Raw genomic sequence first — 20,965 nt, 5'->3', positions numbered from 1 at the left:
CTCAGGGCTTCTTGGCCCCAGGACCGGGGATCTGTCTGCTGCGCCACTCAGCGACCCTACAGCTGAGTCAGAGTGAAAGGAGAGAGAAAAAATATAGTACATGGTAATGGAGAAATGAGAAAGGAGGGAGTTGCGATCAGCAATGGCAACATGGAAGTAACTTTTGTGATGGACTTACCATAAGAATGTGATCCACCCATGACACAGAGTTGTTGGTGTTGGAACAAAGACTGAAGCACATTTTTTATTATTATTATTTAGGGAAGGGTGCAGGGCAAATGGGGCTGGGTGGCCTGCCTGGGGCCACAAAGCAGGGTGATTCTGGGGTGTCTGAGGCTGGATTTGGATCCGGGTGCTCCTGGCTCAAGGGCCAATGCTCTGTCTGCCACCCAGCCACCCCTACTATTATTACTATTTTATTTTATTTTGGGTCTTTTTTTTCCCTTCTTTTTGGTTTTTGCAGGGCAGTGGGGATCGGGTGGCTTGCATGTCACACAGCTGGGTGATTGTTGGGTCTACAAGGCTGGATGTGGGCTTGGGTGCTCGTGGCTCCAGGGCTGGTGCTTCGTCCATTGTGCCACCTGGCCATACCTACAATTATTACTATTTTTTTATTTTAATTTTTTTTCTCTCCTCTTTACTTTATCACTCAAACAAGTCTATATTCATGGGGGAGGGGGTATTTAGTTTACTCTTAAACAAGAATATTTTATTAATGTGAAAAAAAATTTGTACAAAATGAGAATAAAAAAAGAAAAGAAATAAAAAAATAAAAAATAAACAATCTAAAAAATGAGCTATGCTGTAATTTTTGAAATATATTAATCATTGTCTTTAAAATGATTTTAAATAATAACCAATATTAGAAATTCAACAATAAAATTTAATATTTGAGTATCAAATATAAAGTAGTATATAATTAGCCAGTGTGGATAGAAGGATGAATTCAGGTTACACATGGTCCCTGAATTCATAGAAACTTAAAGACAATGAAAATGTTACAAATAACTTTAAAACAAATCCAAAAAAGCAGTAAAAAGACAAATATGCTCTGTATGAAGCATAACAAAAAAAGGAAGAATAGCCACTTTCTTTAATCTCCTAAATTTTTTTCTTTTACCCAAGTTCATCTGAAAAATAAAGCATAAAGTTGGACTTGGGGAATCAGAATATCATATAAGAACTTATTATATTGCTAAGCATGTTATATGCCATCTCTTCCCAATTTTTATATAAATAATGTTGGCTGCAGCTGACTATCTTAGCCATACTATTTAGCAATACTATTTCTGCCCCAAATAACATCCAACTTCCAGATTTTGGAATATTTTAAAGAAAATTTAGGGGGGGGTTCTTACCTGCTACAACATCCATCTTAATTTTCCATTCATCTGCTTTCTTTTGAATATGCTAAACATAAAAATAAGTTACCCTGAGTTGGGTCATTTCATTTGAAGCATAATTTTAGTTCATCATGCTTGAATTAAATGTTAGTTTTCTACTGATAGTATATACTCTTACTTAACCCCATTGCCTTGCAAAAAACCTAAAAAAACCTCCTCTAGATACTATATATTCTTTTTAAAAAAAATTATTTATTATTGATACTATATATTCTTTATCAAGGCTCATCTTTTTTTGGGGGGAGAGGAGGTTTGCAAGGCAATGGGGTTAAGTGACTTGCCCAAGGTCACACAGCTATATAATTATTGTCTGAGGTCACATTTGAACTCAGGTCCTCCTGCTTCCAAGGCTAGCGCTCTAATCACTGTGCCACCTGGCTGTCCCAAGGCTCAATTTTTTAAAGATTTAATTGGCTGCATGACATTTTTAAAAATATAAAGAGCCTCAATATAGCCAACAATCTGTTAAAGATGCATTATGGGGCTTTCCCAAATGCTGGATCAGTTAACAGTAGTTATTTCAATCTATGAACTTAATTAAAAAAAAAATCTCAGGACATTTGGAAAAGATTAAGACTAATAGCTGTCACTGAAGAATTCCTATTGAAGCTGATCTAACAGAAGGATAAGCAATCTTGTCAGATTTATTAGCCAAAAGTAAGTGTTTTGAATGTTGGCTTAATGATTCATTTATTATGTAAAGAGGTTTATTTTAGATTCAATTTCTGACTTTAAAGTAACTGACAATGAGAAGTACCATAAAGAACTGTTTATATTTGACCAAATGAATCATTTAAAACCTCAAAGCCCCAGACAACTTTCTCAATCTGTATTGCTGGAAAAAAATATATAAGGTCTTGGAACACACTGGAACTGTATATTGTTTGGATAAACCAATCATCAGTGTCCAAGAACTCTTAAATTATAATTATCTACTCAACAATATTTCCTGGATACCTTCTACTATTCCAGACTATTCAGTTTTAAACCTGGAGGGGATCTTTTAGCACCCAGCACTCAGGTATTCAATGTTGATTTAACTAGCATGATCTAAAGAGAGAGAAGTAGCACTTATGCTACATTTGGAATCAGAGGACCTATATTCAAAATCTGGCTCTGGTACTTAGCATGTAACTACAAACAATCGAATTACCTCTTCAGGTTTCAATTCCTCCTCTTCTAGCTGTCTATCTATGATCCTACATCAGTAAATTTTTACAAAGGAACAGAGAAATTAATGGAGCTGAAAGCTGAAACAACCAAGACTCAAACCTAGATTCTTGTTCACAGTCCAATGTACTTTCTGCCACGCTATACTATAATATCCTAATTAGGGTCTGATTAAAGTTACTTTGTTAGCTGTTTACTTTTCTTCCAATAGTTCCTATCTATTCCAAATCTTAGAGAAAGCAAATTAGCCTCTGTGGTTGAGGGACTGCTACAGAAATTGGGTGTCATGTTCACAAAATCAAGTACAGTAGGAATCTGTTACTCAGGACTCTATAAATATAATAAAAAGAAAAGCTACTTACTTCACGAGTCGAAGATTTATGCAAGGAATATACTGCTACCCTTGCCATTTGTAAAGCAATCTTTAGAAATGCCATATCCATACCTATGAAGAGAATAAAAACTATATTTAATAACACTGCTAAAATGGTGGATTAAAATTATTTACTGGAATTTAGATGTATATTTTCTAAACATAATATGCTTTTTTTGGCACAAAGAGATGGTTAGGCAAATTGATAGCATATTTAAAGGATAATATAAAAGTGCAGTGACAATGGCTGACATTTACATGTGATTTATTCTGTACCAGGTATTATGTTAAGTGCTTTGCAATTATTGTTGTCATTTGACTTTCACAATTCTTGAAAAGTAGGTGATAATATTATCCCTATTTACAGATGAAAAAAGTAAGGCAAACAAATTGACTGTGGCCAGATTTGAAGTCTTATTTCTGACTTAAGGCCCAGTGATCGAACTCCTGTGCTACAACTGCCTTGGCAAATTGGTCATATGTCGTCTTTCTCTTCCTCATCCAGAGGAAAACCATGAGCAATGCTAACTCCTTACTAGTATGATTAAGGGAAATAGATTGATATGCCCATTTATAAAATATCAGATGAGGCTATCAGCCCCTAGGCAGAAACTCAAAAACAAAATTATCTTTTGTCCAAATAGCTGATAACCAAACCATTATAAGAAACTTGATTTCACAAAAAGCTAATCTTAACATATTTTATCTAAGTTAAATAAAACCAAAGTAAATTATATAAAGCATCTTAACTATTCAAAGCCTTTAAAAATTTAAGTATAAAAAAATTCTAATTAGTGAAAGGGGCTGCTTAGGGATATAATAGGTCCCCCCCGCTTAGAAATCTTCAGACTAGGTAACTACTAGTCAGGTATGACTTAAAGAGGATTATTTTTCCAGGGTATAGTTTGGATCAGAGTCAAATATGACCCTAGCTATGGAAAATTCTGAATGGTTTTTACAATTTTCTTTTCTTTTTTTTAGTTTTAGAATTCTCTTTTCTTAATAACTATTTTATTTATTTTTCCAACTATACACAATGGTAGTTTTTACCTATCTTTTTTTTGCAAAGCTTTATTTTATAATTTTTCTTCCTCTCTTCTTTCCCTTCCCCCTACTCCTGAAAGAAAGCAATTTGATACAGGCTTTACATTTGTAACCATGCTAAAAACACAGATTGAAATTGTTTTTGTGTTATGAGAGAAGAATCAGATTCAAATGGAAGGAAAAAAATTAGAGATAAGAAAATTACATAGTATATAACACAACTTTAAAAATTGAAGATAATAAGGTTTGGCCTTCATTTAAACACTACAGTTCTTTCTCTGGAAATGAATGGCATCATCACAAGTCCCTTAAAATTGTCTTTGATTATTGTACTGATGAAATGAACAAGTCCATCATGGTTGATCATCACCCCATATTACTATTAGTGTGTAGATTTTGATAATTTTAAATACAAAACTTTATTTAAAAATGTTAAAATTATTCTAAGATTCAGGTGGTACAAAAAAAAAAAACAACAAGAGGCTGAGGTGGGTTTGACCTGCTGGTTACTGAGAGCTCCTAAAAATCATTAAATCTGAAATTCTGTGAGTTGATCTGCATTATTCATTTAATACAATTTTTAAATTGAATGTAAAATGATGAAAATTTTTTTTGTTATTCTTTTTAGGTTTTTGCAAGGCAAATGGGGTTAAGTGGCTTGCCCAAGGCCCCACAGCTAGGTAATTATTAAGTGTCTGAGACTGGATTTGAACCCAGCTACTCCTGACTCAAAGTGATGAAAATTAAGAGTAGAAAATGAACTCAATTCCCCATCAATAAGTTAACAAATTGGAACAGTGATGCCCATTTAAAAGACTAACTGGTCTAATGATAATGACTGATCATCACGTTCCCTAAATATTCATTGATTCCTTTTTTATATGCTAATTATTTATTTTGAATTTTACAATTTTCCCCCCAGTCTCGATTCCCTCCCCCCACACCCCACAGAAGTCAGTCTGTTAGTCTTTACATTTGTTCCCATGGTATACACTGAAGCTGAATGTGATGAGAGAGAAATCATATCCTTAAGGAGGAAAAATAAAGTATAAGAGATAGCAAAATTATATAAGATAAGAACTTTTTTTTTAAATTGAAGGTAATAGTATTTGTTCAAACTCCACAATTCTTTCTCTGTATACAGATGGTATTCTCCATCGCAGATACCCCAAAATTGTTAGTGATTGTTGCATTGATGGAATGAGCAAGTCCATTAAGGTTGATCATCAACCCCATATTGCTGTTAGTCACCCTTAATAAACTGTGGAATATGTATGTGATGGAACACTACTGTCCTATTAGAAACCAGGAGGGATGGGAATTCAGGAAAGCCTAGAAGGATCTGCATGAACTGATGCTGAGTGAGATACACCATCAATGCAACAATCACTAACAATTTGGGGGTATCTGCATTGATTCCTTTTTTAAGCTTCACTTCTCTATTTTAATATTTTACCAGAACATGTTTCTTTTTAACTCACCTTTATTATGTTTGGTCCCAAAGGGAGGATTCATGATTATAGTGTCAAAGGACTTGGACATTGTATCAGATAAAGAACATACATTGCATTGAATCATGTCAATATTTGTCAGCTCAAACTCTGCAACATTTCTACTAAATATTTCTAATGCATCTTCATCTATATCAAATCCAATACACAACCTGTAAATGAAAAACAAAAGTTATTAGTTTCAAAAATGAGTATATTACATCTTTTAAAAAATCATACATCTTTTAAACAATCGTAACACATACGAAAATACATAAAATATATTTACACACACTTGCTTACTGATGTATTTCAATAGGAAATACTCAAGCAAAAAGAATAGTAAGCTTGGTGTAAAAGGAAGGCTGATTGCTTGATCACTGGTAATGAGGTTTATTTTTTGCTATTCATATAAAATGTAGTACACCACATCTTATTTCCCACATATCTTAATGTAGACTGACATACTTCCATAAATGCTACTCAGATGGATCCAGAAATTGTGTACTGAATTACTTACCCTGCTCCTAGCATTGCTGTTCCAATACTAAGCATTCCACAACCACATCCTAGATCTCCGACCACTTTGTTTTCAATGTCATCATATGTGTTATGAATTGTATATAGCATACATGCTTTAAAAAAAAAAGAAAAAATAAATGAGAGATAAACATAAATGGAAATCCAGTTTGCAAAAATGATTCTTCTTGAAATATGGGAACTTGCTATATCACAAACACCATAAAAATTAATTTGCATAACATTTACATGAAAGGTTACCTAAATGATGCATCCTTAAATAATGTATTCCAAAAAGTGCTACCTTAATAGCACCTTTTCTCCAACTTGTCCTCTAAATTCTAATTATATCATTCTAATTATACCTTTTGAAAGCAGCATCCTAAAATACCCAATTTTCCCTAGTGCCAGAATCAAGCCTTGTTAAGACTTATATAGTCATCTGCTCTCAGATATAGTACTCAGAAAACAGTACTGTTTTCTGAGGCTGTTGTAGTCGTTTTTAAATAAGGCACTACTAATCATCAATGTTAAAATGCAAAACGGTTCAATAAATGTTCATAAAAGTTCTATTAAGTCAATATTAAGTGTTTTTGGTGCATTGTTTGGTAATTAATGTTTTTGAATAGAATCAAAGAAAACACAGATATAAACATATTGATTAAGGTACATAAAAACTCTAGATAGGTTTTGCTAGCTGAAAAGGATTTACTTCTATATCACTATAAAAAACTTCCTCAGTAATATCCCCAGAAAAAAAAAAAGCAGAGCTTTTTAGGATTAAGCTTTTGTCCTAAAATCTTAACTTATACAAGTTAGCAGTTCCTCACATCCAGTCAGTCAAAAACGGTTATTTTTACTACCTAAGGCATCTTACTAGGGCACTCTGGGTATACAAAGAAAGGTAAAGGCCATTTCCTGCTCTCAAGGAACTTACAGTCTAATTTGAGAGACAAAATGGAAATAGCTATGTGCAAACAAGATATCTACAGGATTAAATGAGAGATAATCAAGAAGAGGAGGCATCAGTATTGAAGGGGGGGAAGGAGTTCTTGTTAGGTGGTGACATTTTAGCTCAGTTTAAAAGGATGTCTAGGAAGTTAGGCAAAGCAGATGAGGATGAAGAGCGCTAGGGTCCCATGACACTTGCTTAACTCTGCCCCTCACTGGTGGCTGCATCTGGGCACATTTGTTTGTTTTTTTTGTTTTTACGTTTTGCAAGGCAAACGGGGTTAAGTGGCTTGCCCAAGGCCACACAGCCAGGTAAGTATTGAGACCGGATTTGACCCCAGGTCCTCCTGACCCCAGGGCCGGGGCTCTGTGGGCACGTTTTTAAGCTTGAGTGCCCACAGGTATAAAACAGTAGCCCGGAGGTGATTCTGCCGCTGCCATCGCGCAGCCCCCTCGGCGGGGCGCTGGCCTGCCGGTTCCACCCGAGTGGGCGTTGGCGCGCGCCAGGGGCGCCCAGGCGGCTGGCTTTGGGGCCCGTGGGTAAGGCAGGCGCCGCGCAGCTAGTCCGGGGCTGCACTGGCCGCCCGGCCGCGGCGCCGCGGGGCCCTTACCTGCGATGTGCGGCCTGGTCGGGTACTGCTCCAGGAGCACTTTGGGCTTCTCGAAGCCGCCCACCTGCTGCAACAAGCTTTCCAGCTCCTTCCGCTTCATGCCGGCTCCTCTCGCCGCGGGGAGCGGAGGCCGGGGCCCTCGGCCTACCCCCGGGACGAGGCTTTAAAAGCCGCCACCACAAGCCGCCCGCCCGGCGGCTTCAGCCGCGGCGCCGCCACTGCGCCTGCGCCCGCACCCGCGCCTGCGCCCCGGAGGCCCTGGGGGACCCGCGTCCTCCTCGGACCGCACGCTCCGCGTGGCGGGATGCCCCCCCCATCCGGGAACCCGAGTCGCCGGCTCGGGCTCGGACCCAGCTGTTTCCGGCGCCGCCGCTCGGCGGTCCCCACGCGGAACGGAAACCGGGAGCGGCGCCCCGGAGTTCCGGCGTCCAGGCGGCCCGGCCCTCGGCTCCGCAGTGGATAGAGCACCAGCCCTGGAGTCAGGAGCACCTGGGTTCAGATCCGAGCTCAGACACTCAATAACGACCCAGCTGTGTGGCCTTGGGCAAACCACTCAACCCCATTGCCTTGCAAAAAAAAACAAGCACCTAAAAAAAAAAGAGGTAGCAGGGGAAGGGAGGGCATTATCATCTAAGGCCTGGGGGATCAGAAAAGACTATGCAGAAGGTGGTGCCGGTGTTGTTACATGACAGAAGAGAGCCTGGAAAAAAAGGTTGGGCCTGGCTCTGAAAGGTTCTGAAAGATAAACGGTGGAGTAGAGGCAATAAGGGAAATAATGGACAGAAAATATATTTTATAGTTTTATGTGGCTCTATAGTTATTATTATTACTGGACGCATATCTTCCCCCTTCCGCCCCAATCTCATTGTCCCAGCTATGAGCCAAGGTCAGTGAACTTTTGGTAAAGTACCCTTACCCCATCTTGGGCAGGACTCAGTAAATCCCTGCCCTCAGGCACAAAACCATCCTTGGTCAACAAAACTGTGGATCCCTTCCTTAGCCAGAAACGATGACGTCTTTGACCTCTTTACCTCGGCTCTAGCACATACCCTCCCCACCTACTTATCCCTAGTCCTCCTTAAAGCTCACTTGAGCTTTTAAGTTGAGTTGCTCACCTTGCTTTGGGGGGTAGCCCACTCTGGGGGGCGCATTACCCCCCACTCCTTGCCATTCTCTACTATTTGTCACTACTGTGAAGTTGGCCCACTCTGGGGGGCGCCTGGTCCCTCACCCTCTTTTCCTCATCTTAGTTGCCCTTGCTTTCTCACTAGTCCAGTTTGTGACTACTTCTTTATAAATGATTCAGGGAAATGATATACACAATTATGAATGTAGCAGAAACAGAATCTGTGATCTTAGATGCTGTTAAATGTTAAATGGGTGGAGGCGCCCCACCTTGAGATGTAAAATGAACCCCTATTGATTGTATCCTGCCTATCTTGTCCCCATTTTCCCCTTTTCACTTAACCCAACCCTGGACCCTGACAATACAGGAAATTGAACCTGGAGATGGAGCGCCTCAAGACAGGGAGGATCAGTATGTGTCTTGCCATTGGGGATTGTTACCTGGCTTCTAGGTATAGGCCCACTCCCCAAGCACTACCCTCTTTACAACCTACCCCAGAAGGGTATTTAATATATTTAATAAGAAGTGCCCTGGGGCGGCTAGGTGGTGCAGTGGATAAAAGCACCTGCCTTGGAGTCAGCAGTACCTGGGTTCAAATCTGGCCTCAGACACTTAATAATTACCTAGCCGTGTGGCCTTGGGCAAGCCACTTAACCCCATTTGCCTTGCAAAAACCTAAAAAAAAAAAGTGCTGTCCCTTGAAGCTCTCCCATTCTGAAGGATGAGATTTTCTCTAGTTGTTCCTTAATTTACCTGGAGATCAGTGGGCCTTCCTATGTGGTTAAACTGGTTAAACCAAACCCCATGGCTGCTTGCTCTCTCTCTCAGTATACTTTGTAACAATATTTTGCTATAATAAAACCCTGAGCAGTTTTAAAATCCCAGAGAACTGCAGATTCCTTAAAGTTTTAAGTGGTCTTAAATCTTCTGTCTTCAATCTCTAACTCTTGAAAGATTGGCAACACAGATACCACTACTTATTAAAACTATCTTGCTACTTCTTCAAAGACCTTAACCTAAGATATTTTGTAATGACCTGTGAATTTTTATAGTAATTTAAATTTAAGACTTTCTTACCCTCCTTAGAGAGATTGGTAAATTCTTAACAAAATAATCCAAGTCTCCCCCTCCCTAATCCCATTTCTCCTGATTTAATCCTTAAAGTCCTTCCCTACCCCAACCATTTTCTCCCCTTTTCAATAGGAACCCATTGGAGTTGGTTTGAATAGGGGTTAGAGCTGTTCTTGATTGAAAATCACCTTGGGAGCAATAGGGACAGGAAAATTTATAGAAGAATTTGCTACAATAATCTAGGTGGGAAATGATGCGAGCCTGTACAAAGGGATAGATGTGGAGAGAAGAGGTCTGCTTCATGACATGGTATGAAGACAGAAATGACAAGTTTTATTAAGTTACGGTATATGTATAATGGGAGAGTGAGGAGTGTAGAATAATGCTAAGATTAGTGCGAACAATGAATTTTGCGCTTTTAAAATATATTTTTAAATTTATATTTTTCTACCTTTAAGAACACATGTGGTTTGGAAGTTGTCATTTGTAAAGGCAAACCTTATCTTTAAGTGTATATCAGTTTAAGAAATAAAGTACTCCAGAATTCTGTCAAGATAACTTCTCTGACTTGGAAGAAGGCATGCTTGTGAAAATCATTTATCATATCTGATTGAACACCAAGGTCCAGAGCAGGATGGGCATTTTCCTGTACCTTGATAATGACCCTTTCCTTGATAGATGTGACTCATCAGGGAAATAAATAAGGGAACTCTCCTTTGATTGAATTCCAAAACCCAATTACTGAAGACCCTGATAGTGCCAATCTATAAATATGGTTCCCCCAGGAAGCCTCTATGGGCAGGCATAGTGAACAAATAAATATGTGTTGTTAGCCTGTCTTTTATTAAAGCGGGAAACAATTTCTTGTTCAAGAAACTTGAACGTTGGAGTGATTGTGGGTACCTTAAACAGAAAAAGGGGAGTTTGTAAGAAGACATGGTATGAGGGGTGGCTAGGTGGCACAGTGGATAGGGCATGGCCCTGGAGTCAGGAATACTCCTTCAGACACTTAATAATTACTTAGCTGTGTGGCCTTGGGCAAGCCACTTAACCCCCACTGTCTTGCAAAAAACAAAACAAAACAGAAGATATGGTATGCAATAAAGGATTTATTGAATTTGGGGGCAGCTAAGTGTCACAGTGGAGAAGAGTACCACCAGAGTCAGGAGGATCTGAATTCAAATTAGACCTCTGATAGCTGATGTTTACTACTTATATGACCTTAGCCAAGCCACTTAACCCAAGCAAACAAAAAAGATACACATTGAGTTTGAGATGTCTCTGGGACATCCAGTTGGAAATAACCAGATGGAAGTTAGTGATGAAGCCTGGGGAGACTAGGGGCTTAATATAAGAGTCATCCTCTTATAGAAACTGTTATAGAAACTCATTAAACTCAGGAGAGCTGATAAGACCAACAAAAGAGAATAAATATGGAGAAGAAAAGAGAACTAGAACAGCATTGGAAAACTCGCAAAGTTTGGGAGTACAGTACTGAAAATGTACCAGCAATGAAGACTGAGAAGAATTATACCTACAGGTAGGAGAATTAGAAAATAATAATATAATGGAAATCCAGAAAGAAGAGGATGATCATAGCAGAATAAAATGCAGTATAGATAGACTGAAAAGAATGAGGAGAAACAAACAAAAAAAAATGAAATGTGGCAAGAGATTATTGATAATTTTAGAGAGAATAATTTGAGTTGATGAAATTGGCAGCTAAATGCAATGGATTAAAAAAATAGGTGAAAGAAAAAGTAGAGGTGATCTGTGTTGATAGCTTTTTCCAAGAGTTTGTTCGAGAAATAGAGAAGATATATATATATATGTGTATATATATACACATATATATATATATATATATGTAAAAGTAGCTTGAGGGGAAGATAGGATCTAGGAAGATCGAAATGCCTTGATATTTGCTGGCAGTAAGGAGGAATCAGTACATAGAAAGAGGTTGGAGAGAGGGAAAGGAGGAATAAAATGATTGCGAATGTAATCTTCTAGAGAAATCAAAGGACCATCCCTTTGCAGAGCCTCTTTAAAAGTACAGTGAAAAGAATACTGATTTTGAATTCAGAGGACCTGGGACCAAATTATACCTCTGATGCTTACTTCCTGTGGTGATCTAGGTTGAGTCATTTAGCTTCTCTGAACCTCAGTTTCCTCACTGATAAAATTTCTTTATAATTAGGACAATCAATTAAAATTCAGGAGGCACAATTTACATTACACTTAGTATAATTCCAACAGCAACTTACATTTTAATGTTTATTAGGATTATAAGTAGGTGAAAAATAAATAATTTAGTACTGTAATGCTAGGAATGTGATTACTAGTCTGTACATGTATGCCATGAATTTCCAGGTTCAGACACCAACACTTCTATTCATTGTCTTGCTCTCAAGTTCTCCATTCTCTTCTAGTTGATTGTTCCCGGCCCGATAATCATTCTCCCTAATTTTCAATCTCTTCTTATCCACTTTTTATGACCATACTCAGATCTCCATTATCCTTAAAAAAGATCTTCATCATTCTCTCAGGATATTGCCTATCATTTTATTTTCTACTTCCTTTTACAGTCAAACTACTAGGAAAAAGCTGTATTCATTTCTTGCATTTTCTTAACTCTCACTTTTTTAGTTAGTTGGTCATGTGGCAATAAAATTTACGGGAGACTGGGTTTGGATATAAATCTGTCTATATTAAAATGACATCTTTGTCCATGAAAGCTTATGAAATCACTGCAAGCAGAAAAGAGGAGAGAACCACAGAATTCCATATCCAGAGAAGTAGAAGAAGGATGATTCTGCAAAGGAGACTGATAGGGCAGGGCAACCTGCCAAGTAGGTGAAGAATTAAGACAAATAAATAAATGAAAATGGTGGTATTATGAAAACTCAGAATTTTAAAATTTCCTGGTATTCAAGGAAGCCAATGATAAAAACAAAGATTTATATACACACACACACACACACACACACACACACACACACACACACACACACACACACACACATATATATGTAGCAATACTTTTCATGATCCTGAAAAACTAGGAGAAAAGTTAATGTCTCCTGGCTAGAGAGTGGCTAAACAAATTGTGGTGCATGAATGTAATGTTACTGAGACAAATATGATGAATACAGAGTAGTAGAGAAAGACTTAGATGAACTGAAAAAAAAATGAAGTAAGCAGAACCATGACAACAATATACATAAAGACTATAACAATGCAAATGGAAAGAAATACAACCTCTGAATAATTTTTAAAAAAGAATGTTAACAAATTGTCAAATTATGATTTTTTCAAAACTATATTCTTACTTATGCACAAATATCTCAGTATCCTTCATCTTGCACAGATCATCCTCTACCCATAGGTTTCATGTTAAATCCTAGAGAATAAAAATTCTTGTCTAATCTATATTTTCTGTCATTTTATTTTAATCCTGTATTTTAAAAGTTTACACAAATTACAAAGAAAAGAACTGTTTTGTCCTCAAAGAAAAGATATAAGAAAACATTTCCCTCTATACCTTTCTGGGGTGAAAAAGAATGGAATGGGATTTCCAGAGGTGTGAGGATATTAAATATATTGTCAGATTTATTCTATGTATTTTTTTTTGGCTGATTTCTTTCCTCTAATTTTATTTTTAAAAAATTTTTTGTAATGAGAGGTGGCTTTCTGGGATAGAGAGTTGAAGGACACAAGTGATATAAATAAGTGATAAAAAAACAAAAGAAAGGGAAGGTTTTTTTTTAAAATAAAGAAGAAAAAAGATAACTTGTAATGACAGCAGAGAACCAATAGAGGGCTAGAAAGCACACCCACAAAATTCAAAGACACTTCTATAGTGGAGAGAATGTAGGTCAAAGTATTAATGCACTGTCATATTTTCTCACAGAAAAGATTTGTAAAACATGAGTTGAGAAAATTACTAAAAATATCCCAACTTTATAACTAAGCCAGTGAGAGGAACACAGTAAGGGTAGTTTAGACATCTCAAAAAATCACATTTTATCATATTTGGATGCTAAATATTTTACTCCCATTTATTAAAGTGAACAGTGCCTCTAAAACAAAAATCTCTCCCCATTTGCAAGATATTTTATAATCTACTTAAAGATTAAATTTCTTTCATTCACCTTTCTCTTTCTCCTTTGTTTTTACTTTTATTCATTGAATATTTTATTATTGTTAAAAATGAAACCTGTTGATATGCAAAGACAATTTACAGATGAGGGAATCAAAGTGATCCATAGGCATATGAAAAATTGCCCTAAATTGCTAATTCTCAGAGAAATGCAATTTAAAGCATCTCTTAAGTACCACCTCATACCTCTCAGACTCTCCAATATGATCAGAAAGGACAATGATCAATGTTGGAAGGGATGTGGGAAATCTGGGACATTAATACATTGTTGGTGGAGCTGTGAACTCATCCAACCTTTCTGGAGAGCAATTTGGAATTACACCCAAAGGGCAACAAAAATGTGCATACTCTTTGATCTAGCAATACCACACTACTGGGTCTATACCCTGAAGAGATGATGAAATAGGGTAAAAACATCACTTGTACAAAAATATTCATAGCAGCCCTGTTTGTGGTGGCAAAGAATTGGAAATTGAGTAAATGTCCATCAATTGGGGAATGACTGAACAAATTGTGGTATATGTATGTCATGGAACACTATTGTTCTATTAGAAATCAGGAGGGATAGGAATTCAGAGAAGCCTGGAAGGATTTGCATGAACTGATGTTGAATGAGATGAGCAGAACCAGAAGAACACTGTACACCCTAACAGCAACATGGGGGTGATGATCAACCTTCATGGACTTGCTCATTCCATCAGTGCAGCAATCAGGCACAATTCTGGGGTACCTGTGATGGAGAATACCATCTGTATCCAGAGAAAGAAGTGTGGAGTTTGAACACAGACCAAAGACTATTACCTTTAATTAAAAAACAAAACAAAACAAAATTATCTTATCACGTAATTTTGCCATCTCTTATACTTTGTTTCTTCTTTAAGGATATGATTTCTCTCTCATCACACTCAATTTGGATGAGTGTACAACATGGAAACAATGTAAAGACTGACAAATTGCTTCCTGTAGGGGTGGGGAAAGGGAAGTAAGATTGGGGGAAAACTGTAAAACTCAAAATAAAATCTTTAACAGAAAAAAAGACTGCCTTCTGTGGGGAGGTGTGGGGAGGGAAGTGAGATTAGGGGAAAAATTGTAAAATTAATAAATTAATTAAAAAAATAAAATATAATGTAAAAGAATCCAAAGTATTCTGTTAATTGCTATTTTTAAAATTGTTTGAAATTTTTTTTTTCTGTAACTTCAGCTTGATAAAATCATTAATGTGGTTGATTTTTCTCTTCCTAATGGCAGTGACTAAATATCTTTACAAGTTTTGGTATATCCCATAGCTAATCAGCACAGCATTTAATACAAATAGGTACATAATAAATACTTACTTTACGATTTGAAGGGCTAATTGTGAAGGGTTTACAATACTTCCCTGCTGCAATATGGCTTTAGGGGTCCACTTCCATTATGTCCAGTTCCATTATGAGCCTCTACACATGCAGGCAAATCAGGCTCTTAAAGAGGAGTGAATTGGCTCAGGTTGGAAAGATAGAGGTCAATGCTGCCATGCCAATCAGCAATGGCACTGAGCCTGTGAATGGCCACTGAACTTGATAGGAAGAGCAAATATCAGAATTAAAAAGTCAATTCCTATTTTCAGTAGGCTGTCTAATGTATTAAATAACACAAATGGGAAGTTTTCAGCTGAAAGTCAAATGGAAGGGCATGGTAGTGTGGACTGCTGCAACAAAGCATTTCCATTTAAGGACTTAACTTTTGTACATTTACTTTAGTTTCTTACCTGTCTAATTTTTTCCAACTTAAAAATCATCAAATGGCTTCCCCCCCCCCCCACTTTGTCTCATTCAAACATCTCCAGGTTAATGGAGAAAGGGTATGTTTAGATAATTCTGAGTGGACTAATATGATCCTTCTCTAATAAAATCATGTTTTTTGGGGGCATATTTAAGCACTAATGGAGAGTTTCAAAATAGTATGAAGAAAAAAAAACTTGAGAAGAATGTGCTAAACTACTGTTAACCGTTTTTTTTTCCAACTGCTTTTAAGAATCCTGTAGCTTCTATAGTCTGAAGGGAACTGTGGCTCTGAAACCCTATGGCAGTGGTGCTGGGAGTCACAGATGTCAACACAAGGTCACTCTAATTCTTAACCCATTTTATGAGTAAAATTTTTGAAATAAGGGAGAAACTGTGAAAGTAAAGGTGATAGAAACTTTTGATAGAGTTTTATACCATCATTAAGGACCATCAGTTGAAATATAAGAAAATGATTTTTTTGTGTATATATATATATATATATATATATATATATATATATATATATATGTATACATGTACATATACATACATATATGTGACTTAAGGATAATAATGTAGACTTGGACTATGTGTAGAAGTTGGGCGGGGATATAATAGCTAGTATTATCATTTGACAAAATTCTGAGTATTTACCTATCTTTTATAAATTTTGCATTGAAAACTTCACACACAACTAAGAAAGGAATGTTTTAAAAGCTCCTGTTGTAGCAGTTTTGGTCTCAGGATCCCTTTACATCTTTAAAATAATTGAATACCCTAAAAAATTTTTCTTTTGTGGGTTAGATTTGTTAATTATATGTTGGAAATTAAGATATCAGCATGATTATGAAAATAGTTCTGATGTCAAAAATCTCTTGAAAGAATCTCAGGGATCCCCAAGGAACCCTGGACCACTTAGGAGAACTGATGTTCAGTTGTACTTTATATAAAATATTGTAGTAAAAGTAGTAGCTGTGGTAGTTTGAATAAAGTTTGAATAAAAAACAAGTCCTGCCATCTAGGAGTTTACTAGTAGGGACAAATGATAACACAGATAGTTTTGATACAAAATGTAATGGGATAAATGAATTAGAGCATGATAAAACAAAGTGCTATCTGAAGTATAGGAGGGGGCAAGGGAATTAGTTAATAAAAGGGGATGGGAAAGAAAGGCTTCCTGGAGAAAGTGGGATTTGAGGTGAGCATTTAAAAATGAGTAGGGGGGCATCTAGGTGGTGCACAGTGGACTTAGTTCAGATATGACCTCAGACACTTAATTATCTGGGTGACTTTGGGCTAGTCACTTAATCCCATTGCCTTGCAAAAAAAAAAGTGAGTAGGAATTCAGTGGTACTACTAGTTTTAGGAAGGAAGCAAAATTATATATCAATCAGTGCTCTTATTTTCTTCATGAAGATCTTTGCTTAAAAGGCAAAAGAATTTTAGAGAATTAAGGACCCAGTTATGGTAAGCAGTGGGAATACAAAGAAAGCATCTTCTCTCCCTCCAACTCTAAAAAGATCCTTGCTCTCAAAAAAGTCTATATTCTGATGGAAGAAGCAACCTACAAATAACTAGGTCCATAGAAGTTACATTCAAAATAGATGAAGGTAGTTGGCTTAGCTGCTAGGTGAAAGATAAGGTGTTCCCTAAAGGATGTGGGATCTGAGCTATTTTGAAGGAATTCAGAGAAACAGAGTCAGAGGAAGGACAGTCAGTGTAAAGGTTTAGATACTGAAAGATTTGCTTTGGGGACCAGCAAATGGGTCAGTGTAGTTGGATTACCAAGTTTCTTAAGGGCAGGAAATTTTAAAAAAGTGTAAAAATAGTAAGAAGACAGATTATGAAGAATTTAAAATGCCAAATAGGGAATTTTATATTTGATTTTGGCTGGAGCTCAATGAGCAGGAGAGTAACAAGGTCAGACTTACACTTTATAAAAATTACCTTGGCAGCTAATCGAAAGACAGACTGGAGTGAGTGAGATTTGACACCAGTTAGAAGGCTGTTATTTTGGCAGACCAGGCAATGAGGGCATGAACTAGGAAGGTGATTGAGTAGAGAAAAGAGGACATAAATGAGAATTGTTGTGAAAGTTGAAGCAAGATTTAAAAAACATTAGATATGTGGGGTGAGGATGAGCATTTGAGACATTGATTTAGAAGGTTAGTAGTGTTAACATTAAAGTGTTGTGAAACAAAGTTTTGTGAAGCAATGGTAATTTCAAGATAATAGAATCTTGAAAGAATATTAACGCCCCATCTTACAATTACCTTTTTTAAATTTTTTATTTTTTTTAAGGTTTTTTTTTTTTTTTGCAAGGCAAATGGGGTTAAGTGGCTTGCCCAAAGCCACACAGCTAGGTAATTATTAAGTGTCAGAACAGATTTGAACCCAGGTACTGCTGACTCCAGGGCCGGTGCTTTATCCACTGTGCCACCTAGCTGCCCTACAATTACCTTTTTATCAAATGCAAATTTTCATGACACTGTGACTGGAAATCAGTTCTAGTAGTAATCCAACTTCAACCTTACTAACAGCAGTAACTAGAGATGGGAGCTACCATGCCCTTAATTCCTTTCCACAAACTTGAGAAAGGTGAAACAAAATTCAAACAACCCTGTAACAAAAGAGAAGTCACAGGAAGAAAAATTCAGGTTTCTTAATTCTAAGTGCTAAATTTTCAAACTTGGAACATCTTTCCAGGTGAATGTTGAAAATCACTTAAAACTCACAGAAATAATTTTCTATTTGGCTAGAAATATGCTTATTCAGTCTATAGCCATATGAAAAATTGCTCTAAATCATTATTAGAGAAATGCAAATTAAAGCTTCTCTGAGGTACCACTTCACACACCTCTCAGACTGGTCAATATGACCAGAAAGGATAATGATCATTGTTGGAAGGGATGTGGGAAATCTGGGACACTATTACACTGTTGGTGGAGCTGTGACCTCATCCAACCTTTCTGGAGAGAAATGTGGAACTACGCCCAAAGGTGGCAAAGAATTGGAAATCAAGTAAATGTCCTTCAATTGGGGAATGGCTCAGCAAACTATGGTATATGTCTGTCATGGACTATTAGAAACAAGGAGGGACCGGAATTCAGGGAAGCCTGGAGGGATTTGCATGAACTGATGCTGAGTGAGATGAGCAGAACCAGGAAAACACTGTACACCCTAACAGCAACATGGAAGTGATGGTCAACCTTGAAGGACTCCCTCATTCCATCAGTGCAACAATCAGGGACAATTTTGGGCTGTCTGCAATGGAGAATACCATCGTAACCAGAGAAAGAGCCATGGAGTTTGAACAAAGTTCAAGGACTATTCCCTTTAATTTAGGAAAAAAAACATCTTATTGTCTGATACTGCTATCTCTTATATTTTGTTTCTTCCTTAATGATGTGGTTTCTCTCTCATCACACTCAATTTGGATCAATGTACAACATGGAAACAAAGTAAAGACTGACAGATTGCTTTCTGTGGGGGTGGGGGGTGGGGGAGGGAGGTAAGATTGGTGGAAACACTAAAACTCAAAAACTCAAAAACTCAAAATCTTTAATAAAAAAAAGAAATATGCTTATTATATTTACCTTAAGAGTTACTATTTCTAATAACTTTGAAAAGTCAGAAATCATTTTCTAAATTTGGACGGGGATAACATTAGCAGGGAGGAAGCAAGACCTGTGGATAGGCATTCATGTATTTCTCCTGCAGTATTTACTGAACCAAAAAAATGATACACACACACACACATATACTTGCTTTGTAATATGGATATCAAGTTAAGAAATCCAAGAAGATATAGGTGCTACCATACTCAAGATTGCAAAAGAATCTTATAAGATATCAAAATATACTGTGTTCAATTTGGAAAAAAAAAAGTGTTCTTCATTGTTATGTTGAATAGGAAGGAAATCCTGAAGTGATGACAGTATATTTCTTTAGGCTCTTTACCATGTCTTTCAGTGTACTTCAAGGATACTAAGACCACATATACATACAGACACATACACAAAGATACACACTGCTATAAAAATATTCCTAAACTTTTATTCCTTATTCCTAAATTGTGGTTGTAGAGAAAAATATTTATCAATTTTTGGAATTTCATGTCATTATTAAAAATAATCAGACAATGTTTTAATAATATGAAAGGCAAGGAAATGTGAAATGACTTCATATTATTAGTATGACCTATTGGTTTCCAATGAATGCTATCGAAGATTTAGAAATATTCATGCTGCTCTCATCTCCTTAGCTAGCTCCTTTAGGCACTCAAATTTTTCCTTCTTGTTTGCCTTCTAGTCTTTTGATTTCATTGAAGGAAAATCATATGTTAATGGATAATTACTGTTACTACAACTCTATTCTGTAAAATTACAGTATAAATCCAGTGAATAAGCCAGCCATTGAATGCAGCAAGGTTTTCCTTAAAAGGCTTGCTAGGAAAAGAAACTATTGTTCTGCAATTCTCTTTTATAAAAAGTTCATTTTGGATCATGTTATTATAGACAGTATAATCACCCATTTTCTACTCAGATATGTCACACTTTGAGACTGTACTATATGGAAACTCAGATTTATAAAACATGTTAGTTGTTACTTTAAAAAACAATAGGATTCTTTTAAATTGAGCTATTGCTTTAAAAAAACAGGAATTTAATTTACATTTACCTCAGGATTCATTAAAACTGAGTAGGGGGACTATAACAGGTCCTCAAATAGTTATAAGGTATGTTACGTAAAAGAAGTGGAAAATTGGAGATTTCCTGGAGAAGAGAGTCTTTTAAAACTGGCCTTGAAGAACAGTAGGATTTTATATGAAGAGAGTAAAGGAAAAGGAAAAGATTGAGCACAGATAAAGGAAGCAAAAAGCTCCAGGCTTATGACAGAGAAGTCTATTCTATCCTACAGAAGTTAATAGGATAGATTAGCACTATTTTTAAAAATGTTTTCTTTTTTAGGTGTTTTGTGAGGCTGTGGGGTTAAGTGGCTTGCCTAAGGCCACACAGCTAGTCAAGTATGAAGTCGATTGGAGCTCAGGTCCTCCTGACTCCAGAGCCGGTGCTCTATCCACTGTGCCACCTAAATGTCTTTAATATTAATTTTGAAATGTATTTATAATTGACCTCTCATGATAAACATGTGTAGTCCAGGAAAATATTTCCAAATTGACCCATGTCTGAAATAGTTTACCTTTCTCTGAAGATCTTGTTTAATCCTGATCCTTCTTGATTATTCTTCACCCTTTTTGACTGTGCTCTTCTCACTGATCCTCT

The 20,965-nt window shown here is 36.7% G+C and overlaps 1 protein-coding gene across 5 annotated transcripts in view; it reads right to left on the bottom strand.

Moving 5' to 3' along the window:
• Nucleotides 1-20,965, bottom strand: part of METTL5 (methyltransferase 5, N6-adenosine) — a 27,394-nt gene extending 6,429 nt beyond the window's left edge. Inside the window, exons 1-5 of one of the 5 annotated variants that reach the window (XM_074215746.1) lie at nucleotides 20,883-20,965; nucleotides 6,001-6,115; nucleotides 5,472-5,653; nucleotides 2,936-3,018; nucleotides 1,359-1,410 (exon numbers count right to left, since the gene is read on the bottom strand). In XM_074215746.1, the coding sequence (XP_074071847.1) occupies nucleotides 1,359-1,410; nucleotides 2,936-3,018; nucleotides 5,472-5,653; nucleotides 6,001-6,110 (427 nt within the window). In that variant the 5' untranslated portion in view covers nucleotides 6,111-6,115; nucleotides 20,883-20,965. Of the gene's footprint in view, nucleotides 1-1,358; nucleotides 1,411-2,935; nucleotides 3,019-5,471; nucleotides 5,654-6,000; nucleotides 6,116-7,561; nucleotides 7,895-15,251; nucleotides 15,404-15,664; nucleotides 15,729-20,882 lie in introns of those variants that run through there. The other 4 variants (XM_074215747.1, XM_074215745.1, XM_074215743.1 and 1 more) reach the window with 4 other exon arrangements.

The sequence above is a fragment of the Macrotis lagotis genome, chromosome 1 (genome assembly GCF_037893015.1).
Source record: "Macrotis lagotis isolate mMagLag1 chromosome 1, bilby.v1.9.chrom.fasta, whole genome shotgun sequence".
Taxonomy (NCBI): Eukaryota; Metazoa; Chordata; class Mammalia; order Peramelemorphia; family Peramelidae; genus Macrotis; species Macrotis lagotis.
Note: the sequence above shows the minus strand (reverse complement) of the source record. Positions and strands in the feature narration are given on the sequence as shown.